Source organism: Mixophyes fleayi, chromosome 2 (assembly GCF_038048845.1).
Source record: "Mixophyes fleayi isolate aMixFle1 chromosome 2, aMixFle1.hap1, whole genome shotgun sequence".
In the NCBI taxonomy this organism is placed as follows: Eukaryota; Metazoa; Chordata; class Amphibia; order Anura; family Limnodynastidae; genus Mixophyes; species Mixophyes fleayi.
In genome coordinates, this window is record NC_134403.1 from 142,675,006 (window position 1) to 142,696,421 (window position 21,416).

At 37.8% G+C, this 21,416-nt stretch overlaps 1 protein-coding gene across 2 annotated transcripts in view; it reads left to right on the top strand.

The window, feature by feature from the left end:
- Positions 1–21,416, top strand: part of GABRB3 (gamma-aminobutyric acid type A receptor subunit beta3) — a 287,252-nt gene that overhangs the window by 197,407 nt on the left and 68,429 nt on the right. For both annotated transcript variants that reach the window (XM_075200113.1, XM_075200112.1), the window contains one exon: positions 19,721–19,941. In XM_075200113.1, the coding sequence (XP_075056214.1) occupies positions 19,721–19,941 (221 nt within the window). The remainder of the gene's footprint in view (positions 1–19,720; positions 19,942–21,416) is intronic.

Genomic DNA, 21,416 nt, shown 5'->3' on the forward strand with positions numbered 1-21,416 from the left:
TGAGGTGTGGCTTGGTCAGATGGCAGTCAGGTCTGGACTAATCAGAGACCAAACTTAGAATGTCAAAATTTTTAAATCAAGAATGTTCGGAGGTACATATGTAATACATGTAACCTCTAAGGGGTATATTTAGTTTGGGTTTGAAAAAGTAGAGATGTTGACTATAGCAACCAATCAGATTCTTTTGTAGAATGTAATAGCTAAATGATAGCTAGAATCTGATTGGTTGCTATAGGCAACATCTCCACTTTTTCAAACCCGCAATTTAGTAAATATAACCCTAATGGTCAACACCTGGAAAAGATGAATTGCAAACTCATTTTCTTTTGATAATAAAACACTGTTTATTTGCAGCACAAGTTTTTCATCCAACATACTATTAAACACACATACAGAGTATAGGGTGTTACACAAAGGACATATAGATCATACCCCTAATATAATTATTTCTTCATTCATCCATCCCGCCCTCTGCGATTATCCAACGATCGTCGCCTCTCTTCCCCTCTGATTACTTCTTCTCACGCACGTATCCAAGACTTCTCCCGCGCTGCTCCCCTCCATTGGAACATGCTCCCCCGTTCCATCAGAACTTCCCCTAATCTGTCCTCTTTCAAACGAACACTAAAATCCCACCTTTTCTTAAAAGCCTTCCAGTCTCATGCCTAAACTCCCACCGGTCGGCTACCTCTCTCTCATCCCTTCTTCCTCGACTCCGTCTCAGTTTCTCCCGTCTCTCCGTCTCATCCTTGTGTCTGTCTGTCTTCCCCTCCCTTTAGATTGTACGCTCTCCTTGAGCAGGGCTCTCCTACCTCCTGTTTCGATCACTTTTAACTGCGCTCTCCAGCTACTCAGCTCTCCTCCTCTTGGTCCTTCTGCCCTCTGTCTCCTCTCGCTTCTCTCCGCTCCCCTCAGTGGCTCTTAACCTGTCATCCGTGCCCTCCCTCTTGGGCCAAAGTTACCTGCCTGTACTGACTTTTCCCCTCCCTCTCGTTAGCTGAGCCCCAGAGTTATAGTGCTTACTGTTACTTGTACTGTGCCATTGTTTGTCCTTGTACGGCGCTACGGATACTTTGTGGCGCCTTATAATAAAAATTAATAATAATAATAATTTTGAAGTATTATACTTTTGTGGGTACATTGCAACCTGTGAATTGCTGTATTGAACATAGTTAGTATCATATACAATGGCTCATTATTATGTACATTTTAAAACCTAGTTTTTCAATTTTTAAAAAGTGAATAGATTTTAGGCCCGCCCTGGATGAGTTGCCAAACCTCATCATGATGTGGTCATGCCCTCATCCTGCTGCTGTTGAGAAAAATGTTGGGAGGTGTGGTTCATTTAGTGTTGGGCTGTCCATATGCAGACTCTGCGACATCTTCCTCCCTCTTTGCCATATATGCCCCCTCCCTTTTCATTGTACATGTCTCCCTCCCTCTGCACAGTACATATCCTCCTTCCTCAACTCAGTCTGTTGCTCCCATTCCTCACCAAAGTACATGCCTCCCTCATCACAGTAAATGCCTCCTCCCCTTATCACAGTAAATGCCTCCTCTATCCCTCATCACAGCAAATGATCCACTCCGTCCATCCCTCATCATAGTAAATGCTCCGCTCCCCCATATCACAATAAATGCTACGCTCCCCACCCATATCACAGGACATGCTCCATTCTCCCCATATCACAATGCATGGTCCGCTCCCCCCTCTTTATCACAATGCATGCTCCACTCCTACCTCCCTTATCACAGTACATGCTCCACTCCTACCTCCCTTATCACAGTACATGCTCCACTCCTACCTCCCTTATCACAGTACATGCCTCTCCCTCCATCATTACAGTAAATGCTTCTTTTCCCTCCTCCCTCATCACAGTACATGTTCCACTCCCAGCCCTACCTCATCACATTATATGCTTCGCCCCATATCACATTACATGCTCCGCCACCCACATCACAGTAAATGCTACGATCCCCCCCATATCACAGGGCATGCTACACTGCCCCCCCCCCCCCATATCACAGTATATGCTACTCTCCCTTATCACAATAAATACCCCCAATTCATTTATCTTGTTGTCGGTGCGATGTAGTGGCTGCCAGTCACTGATTGACTAGGAGCGTGCTGCTCAGTGGTGACATCACTGTGCCATGTGCTCCCAGCCAATTAGTGACTGGAAGAAGATGCATCATGGAGGAATAGGGGTTCTGGGACAGACCCAGATGGGTCTGTCCGTGCCCCCTGGTCTGTCCGGGCTCCCCACAGCTTTACCGGTCGTACCCCTCTGATGGTGGCCAGGTACCCATGGCTGCTAGAGCATGATAGAACTAAAACATTGATGCAATGGCATAATATATTTTTAAAATAAACACGCCCCAACACCCTCACTTAGTAATTTATTACACACATAATTACAGTGGGAATCTCTTCAGTCTTCCAGCTTTCAATCAAATGAGAGTAAAAAAAAAACCCTTGGAAGGTGAACACTTGTTACTTGCAGAGCTGTGGTGTAAATGACAGGCCATCAGTCTGTCAACAGAGTGTGTAAAAACTGATTTGATTGTTTAGTAGCGTACACTCCATATGGGTATAACCGCAATGAACTACATTGATACTATGTTGTTCATTGATACATTTTATGAGGCCCAGAGTGACTGGCAGCATGGTAAACTTTACAGAATGCACTGTTTATTAGGTTGAGTCATCCTCAAGTACAGGGCTGGGAATATCCTAGTAGCTCAAATGAATGCATCCTCAGCTTTTTTTGACCTGTTTCAAATCTCGTTAGGACATTGCCATAGTGTAGTATAAGCTTTAGATGTCTGTAATGGAGTGGGAAGGCAATACTTTACTCTTTAACTGAGCTGCAGTTGAATGTCAGGGTAGTGAATTTTGCTTTCACGGTTTGTCTCATATCTGAACATTTCAATTTTGCTGTTTAGTCGTCCCGTAAATTGTACATATAATGTGACGCACTTTGCCCCAGCCACAACTGTAAGAATTGTTAACAAATAAATTCAAAGACTTGTTCAAAGGGAAGTTACAACACAAATTTGCTATGTTGCAGCTGCTATGAATTGTTAGTGTATGACATTGTGCAAATACTTTATAGCAAATAGCTTATTACTGAATGTCAAATGAAAATGAGCAATAATACCTATGTCAACAAGCCCTATGTCATCATTCAAAGAGGGTGGTACATAGTTCATGCACCATATCCCTTAGTTTATTTATATATATATATATATATATATATATATATATATATATATATATATATATATATATAGTGCAACTGGTATGCAGATTGAATGAAATACACTTCATGGAAAAGTAACTCAATGTATAGCAATCATATATGGCTGTATGTTTAATAACTAGTGTAGACATAAACATAATTGTTTATTATCAATATAAATCCCTATAAATAATAGGTTGTAAAGGTGTTGTGTCAGGCTGGATAAGACAGTTGCTCATATGAGTTGCTTCGCAAAGCCCCATTTATCTTCCTTCCGCACGCCCCTGCTAAGGAAAGCACTGAAAGGTAATAATTAGAAACAGCTGCTTACATTTCAGTTGAGCAGATGTTGCAAGAATTAAATGAGTAAGGATATCACTCAACATCATTAAGGATAGAAATATATTTGTGTATCATCTTTAGCAAAGATGTTGCCCATGATAATTGACTGCATGCTCTCATTGATAATTGACAGTATGAAAGCATTTCTTAACAAGAATGATGCATTTTTAGATCATATTTGTTTGTCATTTGACTATCTACAGAGAATGGAAACCTGAAGCCGTACCTGCATAACCCTTATAGGGGAGCTAAGGATAACAGGGCATTTGAGTATGCAAAGTTCTATGGTCTATTTTATGTCTAATCATATTAGAATTATCTTATAAATTACATTCACTAATGTACAAAACAAAAATTGGGTCTTTTCTGAGCCAAACAAAATGTGATATTCACCACAAAAACTGTTTGTGTCTAATGTTCTTCATTTGTGTCTTTCTTTACACCACATATGCATCCATGCAATACAATGATGTATTTTGCAGGACATGCAAGAGTTTAATGGGACAGAATAGGCTGGCATACAAACATGGTATAAATAGATGAAAGGATTGGAGATTGTGTATATTTGGAGGTGTTCCAGATTCAGACAGGTTTATTCAGCTGTGCAGAATGACCACATTTTTTCACCAACTTTGGATGTGGATAGTTGGATTTCAGCCACTAATTTCAGTGAGATACCATTTGCAATAACAGACACAAATAAACCAACAACCGTGGTGTAAAATACTGACTCTTGAAATAATAACAGCTTCAATGTTTTTACCTGCTTGTGTCATATTACTGTGATATGAGCAGCCTTTACAAAGAAAAAAGGATTTTCTTTTTACATTAAAGGGGTGGTCCAAAAAAGCAATGCAGGACACATTTTCTCTGATTCATAAATGACACCCAAAGTTTAGTTTATAATTCTCCCAGCAATGGAACCAATTCATTTTAGTCAATTACTAGTCAATACTGGTCAGTGCACATTTGGAGTTTCCTGAACTAAACTGAACTTTTCCTAATTTCTCCTCAAACTCTGCTTGGTCAACCATCGCCTTTTTTCAGGTGCACTATTTATCGCTATTTAGTCTATTTAGATTTTAAATGCTTTGGTTTACTTTTGGCAAATATTGATTTATACAATCTGACTAGACAGAGCAAAGAAAGTTGTAGAAATTAGCAGAAACATATAGGTTACCTGGGTGGTATTAAACTCTGGATATTTTGCTCAGTTAAACATCTTTGTAGCATCACACAAAATCAGGATCCCCTTGTTTTTGAAAATGTTATGCACATATTTGGAACAAATTATAGTTATTCTGTAATGCTCAATGAAAGTTCCAATTTGCCCAGGTGCACCCATTACAAATTTGTTCATCTGCAAGCGACATCATCTTGCCACAAACACCTGAAACATAGGAGGAAAAATTAACAAACCTACACCTTTTTTAAGACAGGGTAAGATTAAAGCTCTTGCACCAAATAGCTTATGGGACATGAAGTGGTTATACCCCCTAGTTGATATGTAACTGGAAGGTTCAGCAAAATTCAAACTACCTTTATTTTGTAGATGCCTGATTGGTGCACAGTAAGAAGAATAAATACATATGATGCAGAATGCTATATTTGCAAAAAGAGAGTTAACTGATGAGAGCCTGACGAGTGGAACCACATTTATGTGTAGGCAAGTCCAGCTTTGTGGAAAGGCTACGTAGGCTTAGGCCTAGGGCTGTAGAATTGTAGGGTGTTAAGCTGACCTTAGTTTCTACATTTTGGAAGTGGACATTTTGAGACAGACAGGTCTGTCAACCTAAAACAAAATCTGTACTAATTTTCTCATTCCTGGTAGAATACATATTGCTTTCACAGGGTTGTTGGGATGATTTGATGTAAAGTATTTAACATTTTGAAATTTTAATATTTTCCATCGGCTTGTTGAGTCAGATGCATCTGAGGGTGTTTTAGAGCTTGCATAGCTGGAGATGCTTTGCTGTGTACTCTCAATGTTTGCTTATAGTTATGGGACGCCTATTGGATAGCTTCCTTGCAAAGATCCAGGAAAGCCTGAAGTATTGTGTGTGTATCATATTTTCTAAGATGTAAAGTACTGCCTTTTAAGGTTATAGGTATTTAATAACAAATCAGCAGAACAACAGAGGTCTCCAAAGTACTGTGCAAGCATAATGATTGTACCTGAGAATATTGGTGCAGGGAGGAACCAATATGGTGCCACTAACATGCTGGCACATATCTGCTCCCTGCCCGCATGGCATCAATACCTATAAAATGTATGTCAGTAACAGCAAGAGTCCCAGAAAAGTTACTTTCACTTTTCTGTTTATCAACTGTGTTTGGTGTGGGCTGGGTATTTATAAAGGTGATCATCACATTTAAAATTCAAAATACTTCAAATGAATGAAGTAAATGCCTTATAAGCAGACACAATAGTGCAGTAGTTCTCATGTATTGAAAACATTAGTAATAGAATATATGGGTCTTCCTCTTGTTCACTTTCCTCCCCCTTTAACTCCTTGGACTGGAAATATAAGTGATCAGAGGAAACGACTTGTCGAGTGGTAGTTACATGATCAACCTCTTCATAATTGCCTAGAACCTCGGTCCAGTTTCATGTAGCTTTACACTCAACAAAATACTGCAGGCAGCTTGAATTTGAACATGCAAGTTACAGGGAGTTGGAGCACTTTATATAATGGAAATCATACTGTAAAGAGGAGAGCTAGTGCCTTTTACTGAATATTTGTCAACCCATGTCTATGAAGAAATGAACAGGAATAATGGATAATCCATAGCATATTAAATATTAATACATATTTTTGGAATATATGGTGCACTTAGTGTGCTGCTATGTTAAGTGCTTTTCTAATGTCAATGATCCATTTGTAGTACTTGATAATTCTATAGTACTAACTGTAAAATCAATTGTCATTGTTCGTTTTCATTGTCTTCTGAGTTTCTATATCTATTTGTACATGGCACGTTAGTGGACTTGCCCAGTTGCTAATTAGATAACATGAAGTACAATAGCCAAGCGGTGCTACACATCTTTTATTTATTTTATAAACCATCAGAATCACATTCAGGACTGTATATATATATATATATATATATATATATATATATATATATAGAGAGAGAGAGGTGGAGTAGAGAGAGAGAGAGAGAGAGAGGTGGAGTAGAGAGAGAGAGAGAGAGAGAGGTGGAGTAGAGAGAGAGAGAGAGAGAGAGGTGGAGTAGAGAGAGAGAGAGAGAGGTGGAGTAGAGAGAGAGAGAGAGAGGTGGAGTAGAGAGAGAGAGAGAGAGAGAGAGGTGGAGGAGAGAGAGAGAGAGAGAGAGAGAGGTGGAGTAGAGAGAGAGAGAGAGAGAGGTGGAGTAGAGAGAGAGAGAGAGAGAGAGAGGTGGAGTAGAGAGAGAGAGAGAGAGAGAAAGACACAGTGAAACACACACATTTAAAAAATCATCATACACCACACACATGTTAGTGTGAACGTACCCAAATAGGAAGAATGATGTTAATGTAAAGTAACACATCTGAATATATTTGCATTATGTATGTTTATAATAAACCATACTTATAATGGCATACTGGACATTACATAACCACTCACTGTATCCACATTCACTGAGCAGTATATAGTATTACCGTATATACTCGTGTATAAGCCGACTTTTTCAGCACATTTTTTATGCTGAAAAAGTTCCCCCTCGGCTTATACACGAGTCAACAGCTTAACTCCCACAGTGGAACAGCTTAACTCCCGCAGTGGAACAGCTTAACTCCCGCGGTGGAACGCATGTGCGTTCCACTGACAGGAAGATCTGCATTTGTGTTTCAAATGCCGAACTTCCTGTCTGTGGAACGCACATGCGTTCCACTGCGGAGGTAAGTGAAACATCTCTCTCTCTCTCTCTCTCTCTCAATAGTAGCAACATGTTTTCAACGGGACCTGCGACATAAGGCACATACACTTCCCACATGCCTTCTTCATGTCAGCCAGCGTCGTCGGTATGAATTTCATTTTCAGCATCTGCGTTTTGTTCAGTAGTACTGTAGTAGTAAGTCCTTTGTTTATAAGCAGTCTTTGTTTATTCACAGGATTCCTAGAGGGCTGCGTGATCGTGTAGTCAGTGGCTAGTAAACGGTTAATGTGAGGACACTGTGTATATATAAAGGACATGCATGTTATGTATTTTGTGTAATATAGCTCCTGCATGCTGCATAATGTTCTGTTTAAGTACTTCCTGAACAGTTAGTTCCCTTTGAGTGAGGTGTGGGATGATAGAGGAGTGTCTCTTACCGTGCAGATAACGTGGCACATACACTTGTGAATCTGTGAGTGTTGGCAGTGCATCAATGAGCTCCATTAAATTCTAGAACATTTCTGTACAAGTGCAGATCATGAAGGTTACAGTTTTATTTCCTATAAATTGGTATCTAAATATTGGTTTACTCTGCCTGACTTGTCCTGAAGTTTGAGTTGTATGCTCTTCTGAATAGTGTACCACAGTGTCTTAAAAAGTGTTAGTGTTATTTGATGTTAGTGTTAGCAATTGATTTAGCATTATGGTCTATTATAACAGTCTATCCTGCAAACAGAGTGGCGTTGGGTCAGCTGACAAGTTTTTTCAATTAAAGAAATGTACCAGTAGCTGCTGCATTTCCCACCCTAGGCTTATACTCGAGTCAATAAGTTTTCCCAGTTTTTTGTGGTAAAATTAGGTGCCTCGGCTTATATTCGGGTCGACTTATACTCGAGTATATACGGTATATAACATCTTGAGGGCGGCATATTATGTAAAAGAGTAGTAAATATGGGCTCAGTTTATCTCCTCTATATAGCAATGCCCCAATTTGGCCAACTCTTTCCTTAGATTCCCCATTCTCATATCCACTTCACCACACCGACCTGTGCTCCAGCTCGCTCTGACACTGGCTCCATCAATTTGTATTATTTCTAGTATGGTATTTTAAGCTTTACTTATTACAAAATATACTTTTTATAGAGGAACATGCTGTGCACATGTTTTTGGAGCAGTGACAATTTCTCCTACAGCTTGATTTATCACTTTTGATGAAATGCTTTGGGGATTTGTAAAGATAAAAAAAACCTGTCTACAATTGTTAAATATATAAACGTACCACTAGCATTCACATTTATACTAGGGATGCCAGCTAACATAATATTCTAAGAAATACAATAAAAAGAATATAACACATAATCTTGTAGTCACATATTACTAATGAAACCTAGGAAATCTCACTTTAATAAATGTGTTAAACAAAAGAGTACTGTATTACCTATGTGGTTTCTACATTATGGACCTTTTCCCATACAAATAAATCACTTGCGTTACCAATTATGTTCAGCTATATTCATTATACAGTGATAAAAGTGTAGTGTGAGACTTTCAGTACATAATTGAAGATATTGGGGTCAAGAAAAGTGAGACAAAAACCATATTATCATGTACTATGTTGTTGGAGCCTCTTAGGCTGGGTACACACTACAGTGTGTTCTGCCAATTATCAGACCAATCACCCGATATTTGACCGTTCAGCCCAATATTACATTAGTGTGTACACTTAGACATTGAACAATAGTCATTCCAAAGCACCGACTATCATTTGTTTTGATTGTTCAGCAGAACTATAAATCTCGTTCAGCTATGGAACAACATCCTTCCAATCCTGCAGTGTGTATGCACTCACGATCAGGATCTCCATAGAGTTTACAGAATCATAATCTTTTAGCTAATGGTTATGACAGATGAAGAGCACAGATCTGAAGGTAAATCTTTTAAAACATGCATAGTGTGTACACATTAATCGGCATACTGATCGGGACTTTTTTTTTTTTTAATTGTTAGTAAAATCATTGTTGTAGATAACACATTGGTCAGAAAATTCTGTAGTGTGTACCCAACCTTAGTTGAGTTGGCTATAAAGGTCCAGGAACAAAGCAAGATGTAAACATAGATTCTCTGAGAAGACAAAAGTATTTCAAGTGCTCCATGTAGACAATTTATTATAAGTATTATCATTAATCCTTTATTTATAAAGTGCTGACATAGATTGACAGGTTCATTATATAAACAGATTATGTACCATGACATAAAACAGAATTATTATGGGGAATAAATTATACATAAGGCAACTGTGAGTGTGGAACATGTGAGTGGCTACTGTAAGGCAGAAGCATTATCTGCCACTAATATTAAAGCAACCATTGGCAACTGAAATTTCTGTGCAGTTTTTGATGTGGTGATTGATGTGGTACTTGGTGTGGTACTTTTGGAAAGAAGAGAGATAGTGGAAGGTAGAGATATAGATGAAAATGTTGTAGCACCAGCTGTTGCCACCAAGGAGGCCATAGAGATCACCCAATGACACTGAGCCCATGACACAAACTTTTTAATTTTGTGTAAAAATACCCTTATTTGGATGTACAAGATTTCAATGTTGACTAGCAGGATATGATTACTTTTTAGAATATCTGCAGTATATTTAAAACAGCAGTGTACTATTTATGTTTGTAAAAAAACAGCACACCTACTTAACTGCTTGATTCTTTTGCAGTCCATAATTTGATATAGTGCTGTACAGCTGATTTCAGTGGAGAATATGCACTGAAGTCTACAGCAACACCATCATTACTATTCCAGCATATGGCACTGGATCTGTGGAATGAAGTTTGGGATGGAGTCCACAATGTCACCAAGGCATCAGGCTTGACGAACAGGGGAGATAGTGATATCATAACCGCGAGAGAGACTGAAGGAGAGGTTGTATCATTAGGGGGGGTAATAATGAGCTCCGTTTTGGACATATTAAGCTTTAAGTCAGCTGTTTGGACATCAAGGTAGAGATAGCACGGAGACAGTTGGACATATGAGATAAGAGAGGAGAAGAGAGACTATGGGAGGAGAGGTACATTTGTATCTCATCGGCATAGAGGTGGTAGTGGATGCTGATGGCGCTTAGGAGTTCATAGATAGAAGAGAAGCAAAAAAGAGAAAAACAAGGGGCCAGGAACAGAGCTTTGAGGAGACCCAATAGATAGAGAGAGGATATGTCAATAATAGAGACACTGAAGGAGCATGGGAGGGGAGGTAGAAGGAGGAGAAGAGGGTAGTTGACTCTATGTAAAGGGGCAAAAAGGATGAGCAGGAAGAGGGGACCTGCTCATCCTGAGGGCAATCATCTTCATAATTTACTTGTTTATATAGCTCCTCCAATTATGCAGCAGTGTAGAAATAATATTTGTCATTTACTTCAGACCCTGCCGCTTTGGATCTTACAGCCTTAATTTCCATAAAACACACACACATACACAAACACACTGAGTATAATTTTGTCAGCAGCCAATTATACCAGTATGTTTTTGGAATGTGGAAGGAGACACACACAAACACAGAGAGAACATACATACTTCACACAGATAAGGCCCTGGTCAGGAACTGTCCCTAGTGCGGTGAGGCAGAAATGCTCATCACTGTGCCCCGATGCTCTCCGGAGGTCTCGGTGAAGTATAGAAGGTGGAAGCCAGATTGCAGAGGGTCAAGAAGAGAAGTTATATAGAACCACTCAAGTACTTTGGGAGCAAAGGAGAGGAGAGGAATGAGGCAGTAACTGAAAAGAGGTAGGATTGAGAGATGGTTTCTCAAGGATAGGAGAGATAACCACATATTTAAAGATAACAGGGAAGGTGCCATTCAAGAGAGGCAGGTTGAAGATTGTTTGCCTTTCACATAGGTGGTATGGTCAATGATGGAAGTAGAAGAGGGTGGTGGGTATGGGCAGAGAAGTAAGCTGCGGGTGACAATGAGGCGACAGAGGTTGGTTGACTATTTGGATATTAGGGAAGCAGATTTGCTCAGCAATGGAGAGAGTGGTATTGTAAGAAATCATAACAGCAAGTCCCATTCTGGGAAAGTTTATGAAAAGTAGAGCAAAGGAAAAGAAGCTTTAACCAACCATCAGATGTTTGTTTCATTTTTTAAACACTAAAAATGACAGGATATGAAGGAATGCTGTGATTTACTTTTCCGTGTCCATTAATTTTCCTATGTGTCCCCCTTTATATTTTATATTTATCTTATCTTTAATTATATTTATTAGTTAATGGCTGCATGTTTTAAAGTAAGTTTCAACTGACTCCTGGATCTAAGCCCCGTTATTTCTTTTAACCTTTCAGTTTGCTTTTACAAGCCATTTTTATGTACACTACAGAAATGTACTTAACTGTTTGATTTTTATATTAAATATAATCATAGCACCCCTGTATAATGTTGTGCTTATCAGATATGAGATATGTGCCTTTACACACTTTTAATTTTTGTAGTAGTCAGATTGTAGTAGTAGTATTGTATCAGGAAGTAGAGCAAAGTGTGTACAATGAATATAATTAGAGCACAAGAAAGTGTTAACACTTATCTCAATTTTAATGGTTTCTCTCTGGCTATTTGAAACTTGTTAGTAGGTTTTAATTTAGTAACTGTTCCCACTTATACATGGACTTCACTGGGAATGCTATTGCTAGGGCTAAAGGACCAATAGCATCTACATTAAGGGCCTGATGTAGAGTCGGATGTAATCTACACTGAAACCATAAGTGTAAATTACATTATGTAATTTACACCATAGTTGCCTACTCTCCCGGAATGTCCGGGGGACTCCCGAATTTTTGGGAGTTCTCCCGGACTCCCGAGAGAGCAGGCAAAAATCCCGGATCCCGAAATCGCCGCTGTTGAAAATGGCGGGGGCGGGGCTAAACGGTGCACCACGCGAGGCCACGCCCCCTCGACGGACCCCCTCCCGGACAGCTGCCTCTTAAAGTTGGCAAGTATGATTTACACAGGATTCCAAGTCACACAGATTTTTAGAATACTATGCAAATTGCACAAACACACCCTTTTTATCTACCTTATAGGCCAGTGTGCATAAGTATGCATAAGTGTATGAGTTACAGCAGCCCTGTAAAGCAGATAAATGAATAAATCAATTCATGTATCTGCTTTACAGGGCTGCTGTGAGTCATACTCTTAAAAGTATCATGCACACTGGCCCATAGTGCCCCTAAACAGCACTAGGGTTGTTTAAGCTGTTTGGGAGTGGGTGCACACCTTTTTTTAACATTTCAAGACTTTTAAATTCTTTTTTTTTAACACAACAAAGTCTATTGCACCAATAGAAAGCACCCACTCTCCTAGAGACCTATCTGTGGCTGCTTTTAACTCAGCATAGCATAAACACACCTTTACATTGCTAGGCTCACTCACTAACGTCCTTGTTCCACCTCTCTAAGTGCAGAGAGGTGCAAGAGGGACATCTGTCTCAGTCTGAGTGGAAACTGAGACGGATACTTGGCTAAAAGTGCAATTTGCACTATTCAGTTGGACGTGCTTCCGACTCTACATCAGGACCTAATTGTCTAGTTGCTGTATCTTCAATGGTCTGTATTCAATCAGAGACTTTTGCAGGGTCATCAAAATCTCAGTCTATACCACATGTAAAAAAAATCACTAATGACTATGATTTAGTGGATGGGAGTGCTGTCAAAGTGCTTATAAATAATGACTGTTATATCTTATAACATATGTGTTAAATACTTCAGTGAAGAGAAAGCATTTGTCACACAAAGAAAGAGACATCCTCTTTTGTCTTCTGGTGAAATTGTTCCATTTACTTGGAAGAAACAGGCATGAGAGACAACGGAGATATAAAATTGGTCATTTGAGGGTTTCACTCTCATCCTTTCTGGCGTCTCTTCCTTTACACTTTCTAGCTTTGCCCAGAAGATCCATTCAGGAGCGCTCCCTCCAGCTGTAACTGCTGAATGCTCATTTTGGGAATCCCAACCTCCCAGCAGCTGAAGTCAGCATTCACATATTAACAGAAAGAATAGTAAGGTTTTTTAAAAGCGTCAGGTCAGCAAGGCACAGACACCCACATTTTTTTAATATATGTTATGTTTATTTAACTATTTACCTGAAAAAAAGATCACATAAAAGCTGTGCTTGTACAATATGATATATAGTACAGCAAATATAAAAAAGGGAATATGCTAATACAATAACATTTAGTCTCTGTTTAACCATTGATTAAGCAATATGATTTTCCTAATATTAATACTATAAATACATTGATTGCATTGTCTTCTTTTTTTCACTTAATCAAGAGAAATACGGTTGAATTTATGACACAATTTATATATTTACAATATACAATTGTCATGAATATATGTAAAGTATACGTTTATATTTGGAGTGTAGAGATCTCACTTGAGTTAGATGCTTTATACTGAAAGTGTTCTGTAAATATAGCTGTAGCATTGATATTAAACATGAATGTTATTTTCATTTGTAACAAAATTTAATTTGGCTGACAAGAATCCTACTATTCAACATGCCACTAATGACAGCACAAGCAAAGCAGTAGGGATAAAGTAAGAACAATCTTATTTTATTAAGGCAAATGCAACTTATGATAAATAATCGATGAAGATCTTTAAAAAAACATATTTGCCGATGTATATTAATAACAAATATAAATGTAAGATACTTATTTGTACAACATTTTCAAAGATCTGTCGAATCCAACATTGCTATGTTCCATGGCAAATCTTGCGCATGTGCGGTGGTACGCATACCTTAGCTTTACAGCTTCTATATAAGTCCCGGCCTGGCATAACTAAAATGCCTGTTATAGGTTTTGCTTCCTAACCTGGCTGTTATTGTATTCAGGGACTCTGGATCACCGGGCCCCATAGCAAAATGTGAGTAGGAGTCTGGCAATGCAGCAATAATATCCTCTGAAAAGAGCAAAGAGAAGGCCTGTTCTGAGCATGCGCAGCCAACGCATGGGCCCACTGCTCAGTTGCTGCTCAGAAGAGGGCTTTGTTCTGCACTATTCAGAGCAAAGCCATAGCCTTGGGGGATGAAGTGTGCACCCCTCACATCATCAAGTCTTCTTTAGGGGCATCAGAGTGTGGGGGGGCACTGGCAATTATGGCCACATTAACTTCCAGACCCTGTATCGAGCACACCCCCTGCATCCATGGTGGTTTTGCCACTGATTATATTATCGGGTTACTGTTGCTGACAAACTCTTTGTTCCTGACTATTGTCCCTTGCTGGTTGTCCTGAGCTTAGCTTGTTGTTTGTGTACTATTTTTGGCCCATTGTCTATGAGGATGTCTACCCACCCTCTCTTGTCATGATTTGTAAGCATGCTAATCAGCTACTATAGCATTTTAGTAGATACATATGTTTAGTAATATGAATATACTCATGAATGAAAATAAATGCCATAAAATGACAAAATGGACCTTACTTCAGTACATTACTTGGATTAGGAATACCTGCAGCCCAAAAAAATATAGATGGGCTACATACAGTATACATACTTAAAAGTAGTAGATTTACTTCAAAGCAAGTTAGTTACATGGTTATTAAGATTGAAAAATACATAATATTCATCAAATTCATCCAATTCAACAATTCATAAATTCTTATTATGTTGATTCAGGGGAAGGCAAATGAATGCCCCCAACGTGAAAAATGCCAATTTAGCCTCACAAGGTAAACTAATGATAGCTACTGATACCATGTCTTATATGGAAGGCAGCCAATCCATATAAGATTTCCAGTAGTGAATTGCCATCACCACCCGATGGAGTGAGGAGTTCCACAGCTTAACCACCATTGCAGTAAAGTTTCCCTTCATATTCTAATGGTGAAATCTTCTTTCTTGCATACAGAGCTGATGACTCCTCATCCTCTGTATGGTCCTGATTCTTAAAATTAGACACATTTTTTTATTAACCTCAAATTAAGTTATTCATATGACTAAGTCACGTCAAAGATACATTATTCAAAAGCAATGAATCCTAGTTATTCTAACCTTTCATTATAATTTAAGCATTTCATTCCCTGCATTAATAAGTTAGTTACACTTCCTTGAGTTCTCCCTGACCATCAAACAGTGATGGCCAAAACTAAACCCCATATTCAAGATGTGGTCTGACTTATACAATGGGAATACTGTGTTTGCATCATGTGCATTTATCTCTGTTTCATGCACTTCAGAATTGTATTTGCCTTTTCTACCACTATCACTGCTTGTGTGCCTACTCAGCTATCTCTAATTAGTACTACTAAATTCTTTTCCATTTTGGCTTTAAACAATTGTATTTCATTTTATATCTAAATACCAAAGCTATTACTACATTTATCTACACTACATTTATGAAAAGTAATGGCCCAGTTTGTAATTTTTTTTCTAAATCTTTCTGTAGCGTGTTAGTATCAATCAAAGTGTTAATAATCACAAATAGTTTGTGCCATCTCTAAGGCAATTAATAAAAATATTTACAATAACAGTGTCCAATACTGACCTGGTTCTCCACTATTAACTTTAACCCAGTCTGAATTTGTTTCATTATAAATATTATTTGTCTGTTTCCTTCAACTAGTTCTCTAGCCATATCCATGCCTTTTGGCCTAGACCCTCTTGAGTTCTCCTAATTCCTTCATAAAGTTAAGTGTTCCTTTGTATTTCCATTGTACTTTCCGATAATGCACTTCTAATTTTAACGATTGAAAAGCTTTCTTTTTTTGTCCTTATCACTTCAATAATTTCTTATTTGACCGTTTTGGTTGCCCTTTATTCCTAGAATTGTGTGGTCATATGGTATTTACTTGCAACAATATATATGTTAAAATTATTCCCCTTTGGTGTCCATGTTTTTATTTAAGTGTATGTTCTCCCAGTCTAAAACCTTCAAAGCTTCTCTGAACTGGTAAATCTTTGCCTTTCTAAAAATCCATGATTCTTGTAGCTCCCTTACTAAACATGGTATTGAAACTCAAGTTAATTTTTAACTATTCTTTAAATGCCTAGATACCTGTTCGTTAGATATAGGGAGCCTGATTCATCTTTGAACGTAAGTCCCATTACGTGCCGTATTCTGCGACACATTGCTCTGCGCATACTAAGAATTGGACTTTAAACCAGTGAATGTAAATTCATGCAATTCAAGTTCAAACACAAATGACACTTCTGACTGCCTATGATTTTAAGGGCGGAACAGGGAAGGGGCATATGCATGTAAGCAATGTACAATAAGGATGTGTCCAGTTTGAGCACACGCACATTTGTCCGATTCAAGCTCTGGGCATCTCTATGTGATTTTTACTTATACCTGTATTCAAATGGAAACATTTTTTTTTCAGATTCACATATACTCGAATCGGGCGTTCCATACGATTTTAGAAACCGCAAATTGCATTCACTTTGCGTTCCTTGGTGAATCAGGCTTAATTTCTGTTCAATTAGGTAGTACCAACGCCAACAAAGCTCCCCCTCTAGTTGATTTATGATGTGAAACTTTTGCCAGAACCACTAGTTTCATTTCAGTGCTTATTCAAAATCCTACTTCTAGTTTCCTGTACGTTTTCTCATTGTTTCTCTTGCAAGCACAATATTTTATTTCAATAAATTAGGTAATTTGCTAATGTTTAAAATGATTTTCCAAGCAAACCTCCCAATTGTAAATGTTATAGTAAATAAACATGTAAGGCATTTATTTACTCTATGTGTCAAGTGTGCTTGAATTGTTTGGGAAATAAAACGCAATTACTAAGCATTTGAAAAAAAAAAAGTCATTTTCTTTGTTCTAAGCCTGGCTGTAAGTACAATGAAGCAATTTATTTTAAAATGCCTGTGAATAAACTGGCTACCATGTTCATTTTTATTGCAGGGTGTTTTTCAAACCACTTTATTGTGCATTCCTGGGAAATTAATTAATTTTGCAGCACACAGGGAAAACCTTCTTTTATCATTTCATACTGTACATTCTCATATATTTAAATGTGAATAAATACGTTATTTTAAACAGAATCTTCTGTCATTCACCTGTAATATAACGCTGTTGCGAGACCAGTAGGTAGGATCATATAAGGGTATCTATTTTCCACAGATTTTATTCTTTTAAAGGGTAGGGTACATAATTGCGACAGTGTAAATGGCGGCACTTAACCTGGTGATATGAAAATGTCGGCAGGCTAATTGCTGACACTTCTATTATGCTGACAGGTTGACAATGTCTACAGTGTGATTGGCAACATATCGCCAACGACAATGCCAATATTAAAAGAGCAATGCCGGACTGCCAGCATTGGTCTTTTAATGTTGGTATTGTAGTTGGCGACATTGTGCATGTCGCCAATCACACTGTAGACATTGTCAACCTGTCACCATAATAGAAGTGTCGGCCTTTAGTCTGCCGACATTTTCATGACGCCAGGTTAAGTGCCGACATTTTCACTGTCACAGTTATGACCGTCGCTGCTTTTAGAGAGGTTCAAGGTAATGCCATATAAAGGATTACTATTTTAATGTATCTGTAATTGTATGATAATATCTTTTTTTAGTTTTTTTAGTCTAGCCAAGCAATTTTTATCTTTTTAGCAGGGGAGGGTAAGATAGGGTATGCCCTTGGTAGCATATTGATTTGATTTTTATGGGTTTTATGTATGGAAAAATTAGCAAAAAATAAGTAAAAAACAATATAATTTTTCAACCACCGATATGTACAACAAAATTTAGTACTTCAAAGTATAGGGTTACTTACCATATGAACTTTGTTTAATTGTCTGATGCAGGTATAGAGCCCAATTTTAGAAGCTTTATTTTTCTTGAAGGTATCTTGCAGCTTTAAATAGATGCAAAATGTCCATGTGCACAAATGCCCAGGGTGGAAGTAAGGGTGGATAGGGCCATGAGTATTTAAATAAAAATAGGCATGATGATACTTTTTTTAAAGGTTTGTTGACATTCATTTGAATGTTGGGGGCATATCAGATGCGGGTTATCTGGTCCATGCCCAGCCTCCAGCATTTGTGCCATAATAGATCACCTGTAATATCCATATATCACTTATAGTGATATACATTTATAGTAATCTATTAGTGCAGAGATACAGAGGAGAACTGGATACCATGACCTAACTTGGCTGAATTCCACTTAGGACACCATGTTTCAATGACAACCCCATTGAGTAAGTACAATTTCTGCATCAGACTACATAGCATCCATACTTATGCTGGATTGTTTCAAGTTTTGTGTCTTTAGGTATATTTTTTAACAGGCTACTTACATTTCTGTTACCTGTTTGAAAAGTGCCTGAAGTTCCCTAGACAACTGTGTAACTGCTATGTTCTACCATTTAGTTACATTAGATGATGTTTTTCGGTGGAAGCTTGTTTATAAGTTTGTAAAGGGAATCTGCCTGTGAAAACAGTCAGCAATTATGTTCAGCAAATTTAATGTTCAGCGATAAATGGATGTATATGCTGGTGACCACCGCTGTTCAGTGACCTCCTACTAAACTGAAATATATGATGTCCAGTTGCTGAAGTAAAACTAGTATTAATGACAAAAAAAGTTTTCAAAATGCTGGTGAAGTGGGTCCTGGCCAGTCTGTGGAGTGGGAGAATCCATCAACTCCCAAATTCCCTTGGCATCTATGAAAGGGGCCAAAGGACATTGCTATACTGATGTCCGAAATCCCTTTTGGCAGCACTGGTTCCTGCAATACTATCCACAAGTTCTGCTTTTGCATCGCCATTCCACAGAATCCCATTCTGCACTGTATATGTAAATCCATTTTCTACAAAGTGAAAAGAGCTGGGACAACAATGTTGTATCTGGTCGTTATGGTAGACACTTATGGGGACACTTAAGACCCATTTCTGTTGGGGAAATATTCCAAATGCAGAGTGTGGAAAATATTTCTCTGAACAATTTTAAAAATTCTGCTCATTTCTAGCATGTTTATATTTTATGTATAATTTACTACTATAGTTCAACCATTGTACTCAGTGCTTTACAAGATAAAACAGTGCATGAGTAAAAGTGAATCATTGGACAGTAACAAGATGAAGTTTGAGTTTCTTGATCTGAAGAACTTACAGTGTAATAAAATCATACAGACACACTGGGCAAATTGTAAGTGCCATTATGAAAACAAATGTGAAATCTTAAGGTTAGATTCATCTTAAGAACCATACTGCCTGAACTACCCTGTATGAATCTTAATATGACATTTACTTAATTGCATCTTTTCTCTTTGCAGGATTATACTTTGACAATGTATTTTCAGCAATATTGGAGGGATAAGAGATTAGCCTACACTGGAATTCCTCTCAACCTCACTCTTGACAATCGAGTGGCAGATCAACTATGGGTTCCTGACACTTATTTCCTAAATGACAAAAAGTCTTTTGTACACGGTGTTACAGTGAAAAACCGTATGATTCGTCTTCATCCCGATGGGACAGTTTTATATGGCCTAAGGTAAGTGACTAAATGGCAGAAGTTATATGTCATAATCAATGTTACTCCATTAAAGGGATACTATATTGAATTATTACTTATTGAAAAATATGACAGGGGTATCTATGGTGAAATAAAGCTTTAACCCTTAGCAACAAATCAGATATAGCTTGTGATTTGTCTAATATTGTTTAGAAAATAAAAACAAACATCTGATTGATCGATAATGGTTACACTACATTTATGCAATGCACACATTTTCATAAATGTCCCTAATAGGTTATGAGAGTTTTGCTTATTGAGTAAAACAAGGGTACTTCCCTGTTTTATAGATGTTTTATTCAAATGTTTTTAAATAGTAAAACTGGCCAAGTACTCTACCATTTTACATGACTAATTACAGAAGTATGAAACCTTTGAAATTCTATTTGCTCCGATTTGCCCATATCTGTGCTGAAAATTCAGTCATATAGAATTTTTCAAATTGTGGATTATGCCCAGTGATTGGCAGATCTCCTTGACTTGCTGATTTAAAGTGAATCATTACATGCCTTGCATAGTTTTTGTTTCAGGTATTAAACTAACTCTGGCCCTAACTTACCGCAGAATGCACACTTCAGATTGGTTTGGTTTTGCAGTATTTCATCTATATGTGCCACCCAGCACACTTTAAGGTGCACACCTACTTTCAGATCTTAGAGTGATCTTTGGTTTGCAAGCAGGCAGAAAAATCTGAAGGTTGCAGACTGTGCAAACGTCACATCACTCTTTTTTTTTTTTTTTTAAAGAATTCTCCTAAAATAATGCTCAGTTTAGTTTCATTTATGGCTTAAATTAATAATGACAGTGAGGGTATATTGGGACAGTCTTTCTAACACATTGCATTTATTTAGTGTTTAAAGCATTGTTTTACATTGATTAAGTACATCTAGAAAAGTATTTCTTCATCAAAGTGCAACTGGAATGTGCAAAAGGTTCCCATTATAATTATTGCCATTTGTTGGCTCCGAGAGTGCAAAACTCATGTTATTTTGTGGCGTTAAAAACGCTGTTACAATGAAAGGTAGGGTTGACGCTACCATGGAGTGATCTCATGGCGTCGCCTAGAATACCAACATTTTCCAGGGTGCTTAAAACACTGAATGAGCGACATGATGTCAATCATTTAGTGTCCTCACTCCACCCAACTCCTCCCATCAGCCAATACAAATTCCTGCACCTCTGCAAACACAACATTTTGTACTGTAAGAATTCTATTGAAAAATTAAAAATTTACAACGTAAAATTTGTGTTTGCAGTGTAGTATGTTAGGGAACTTAGATTCTATTTGCTGTGGAATAATTTTCTGTTGTAAATCAATAATAATAATCAATTCTCATGGTACAGTAAATTGTTCACATAACACACTTATTGTTCATGTAGTTTGCATGAGAGAGGGTATACATTTAGAGGTTTTCCATTGTTTATCCATTTTTATATGTTTCAGAATTTCCATA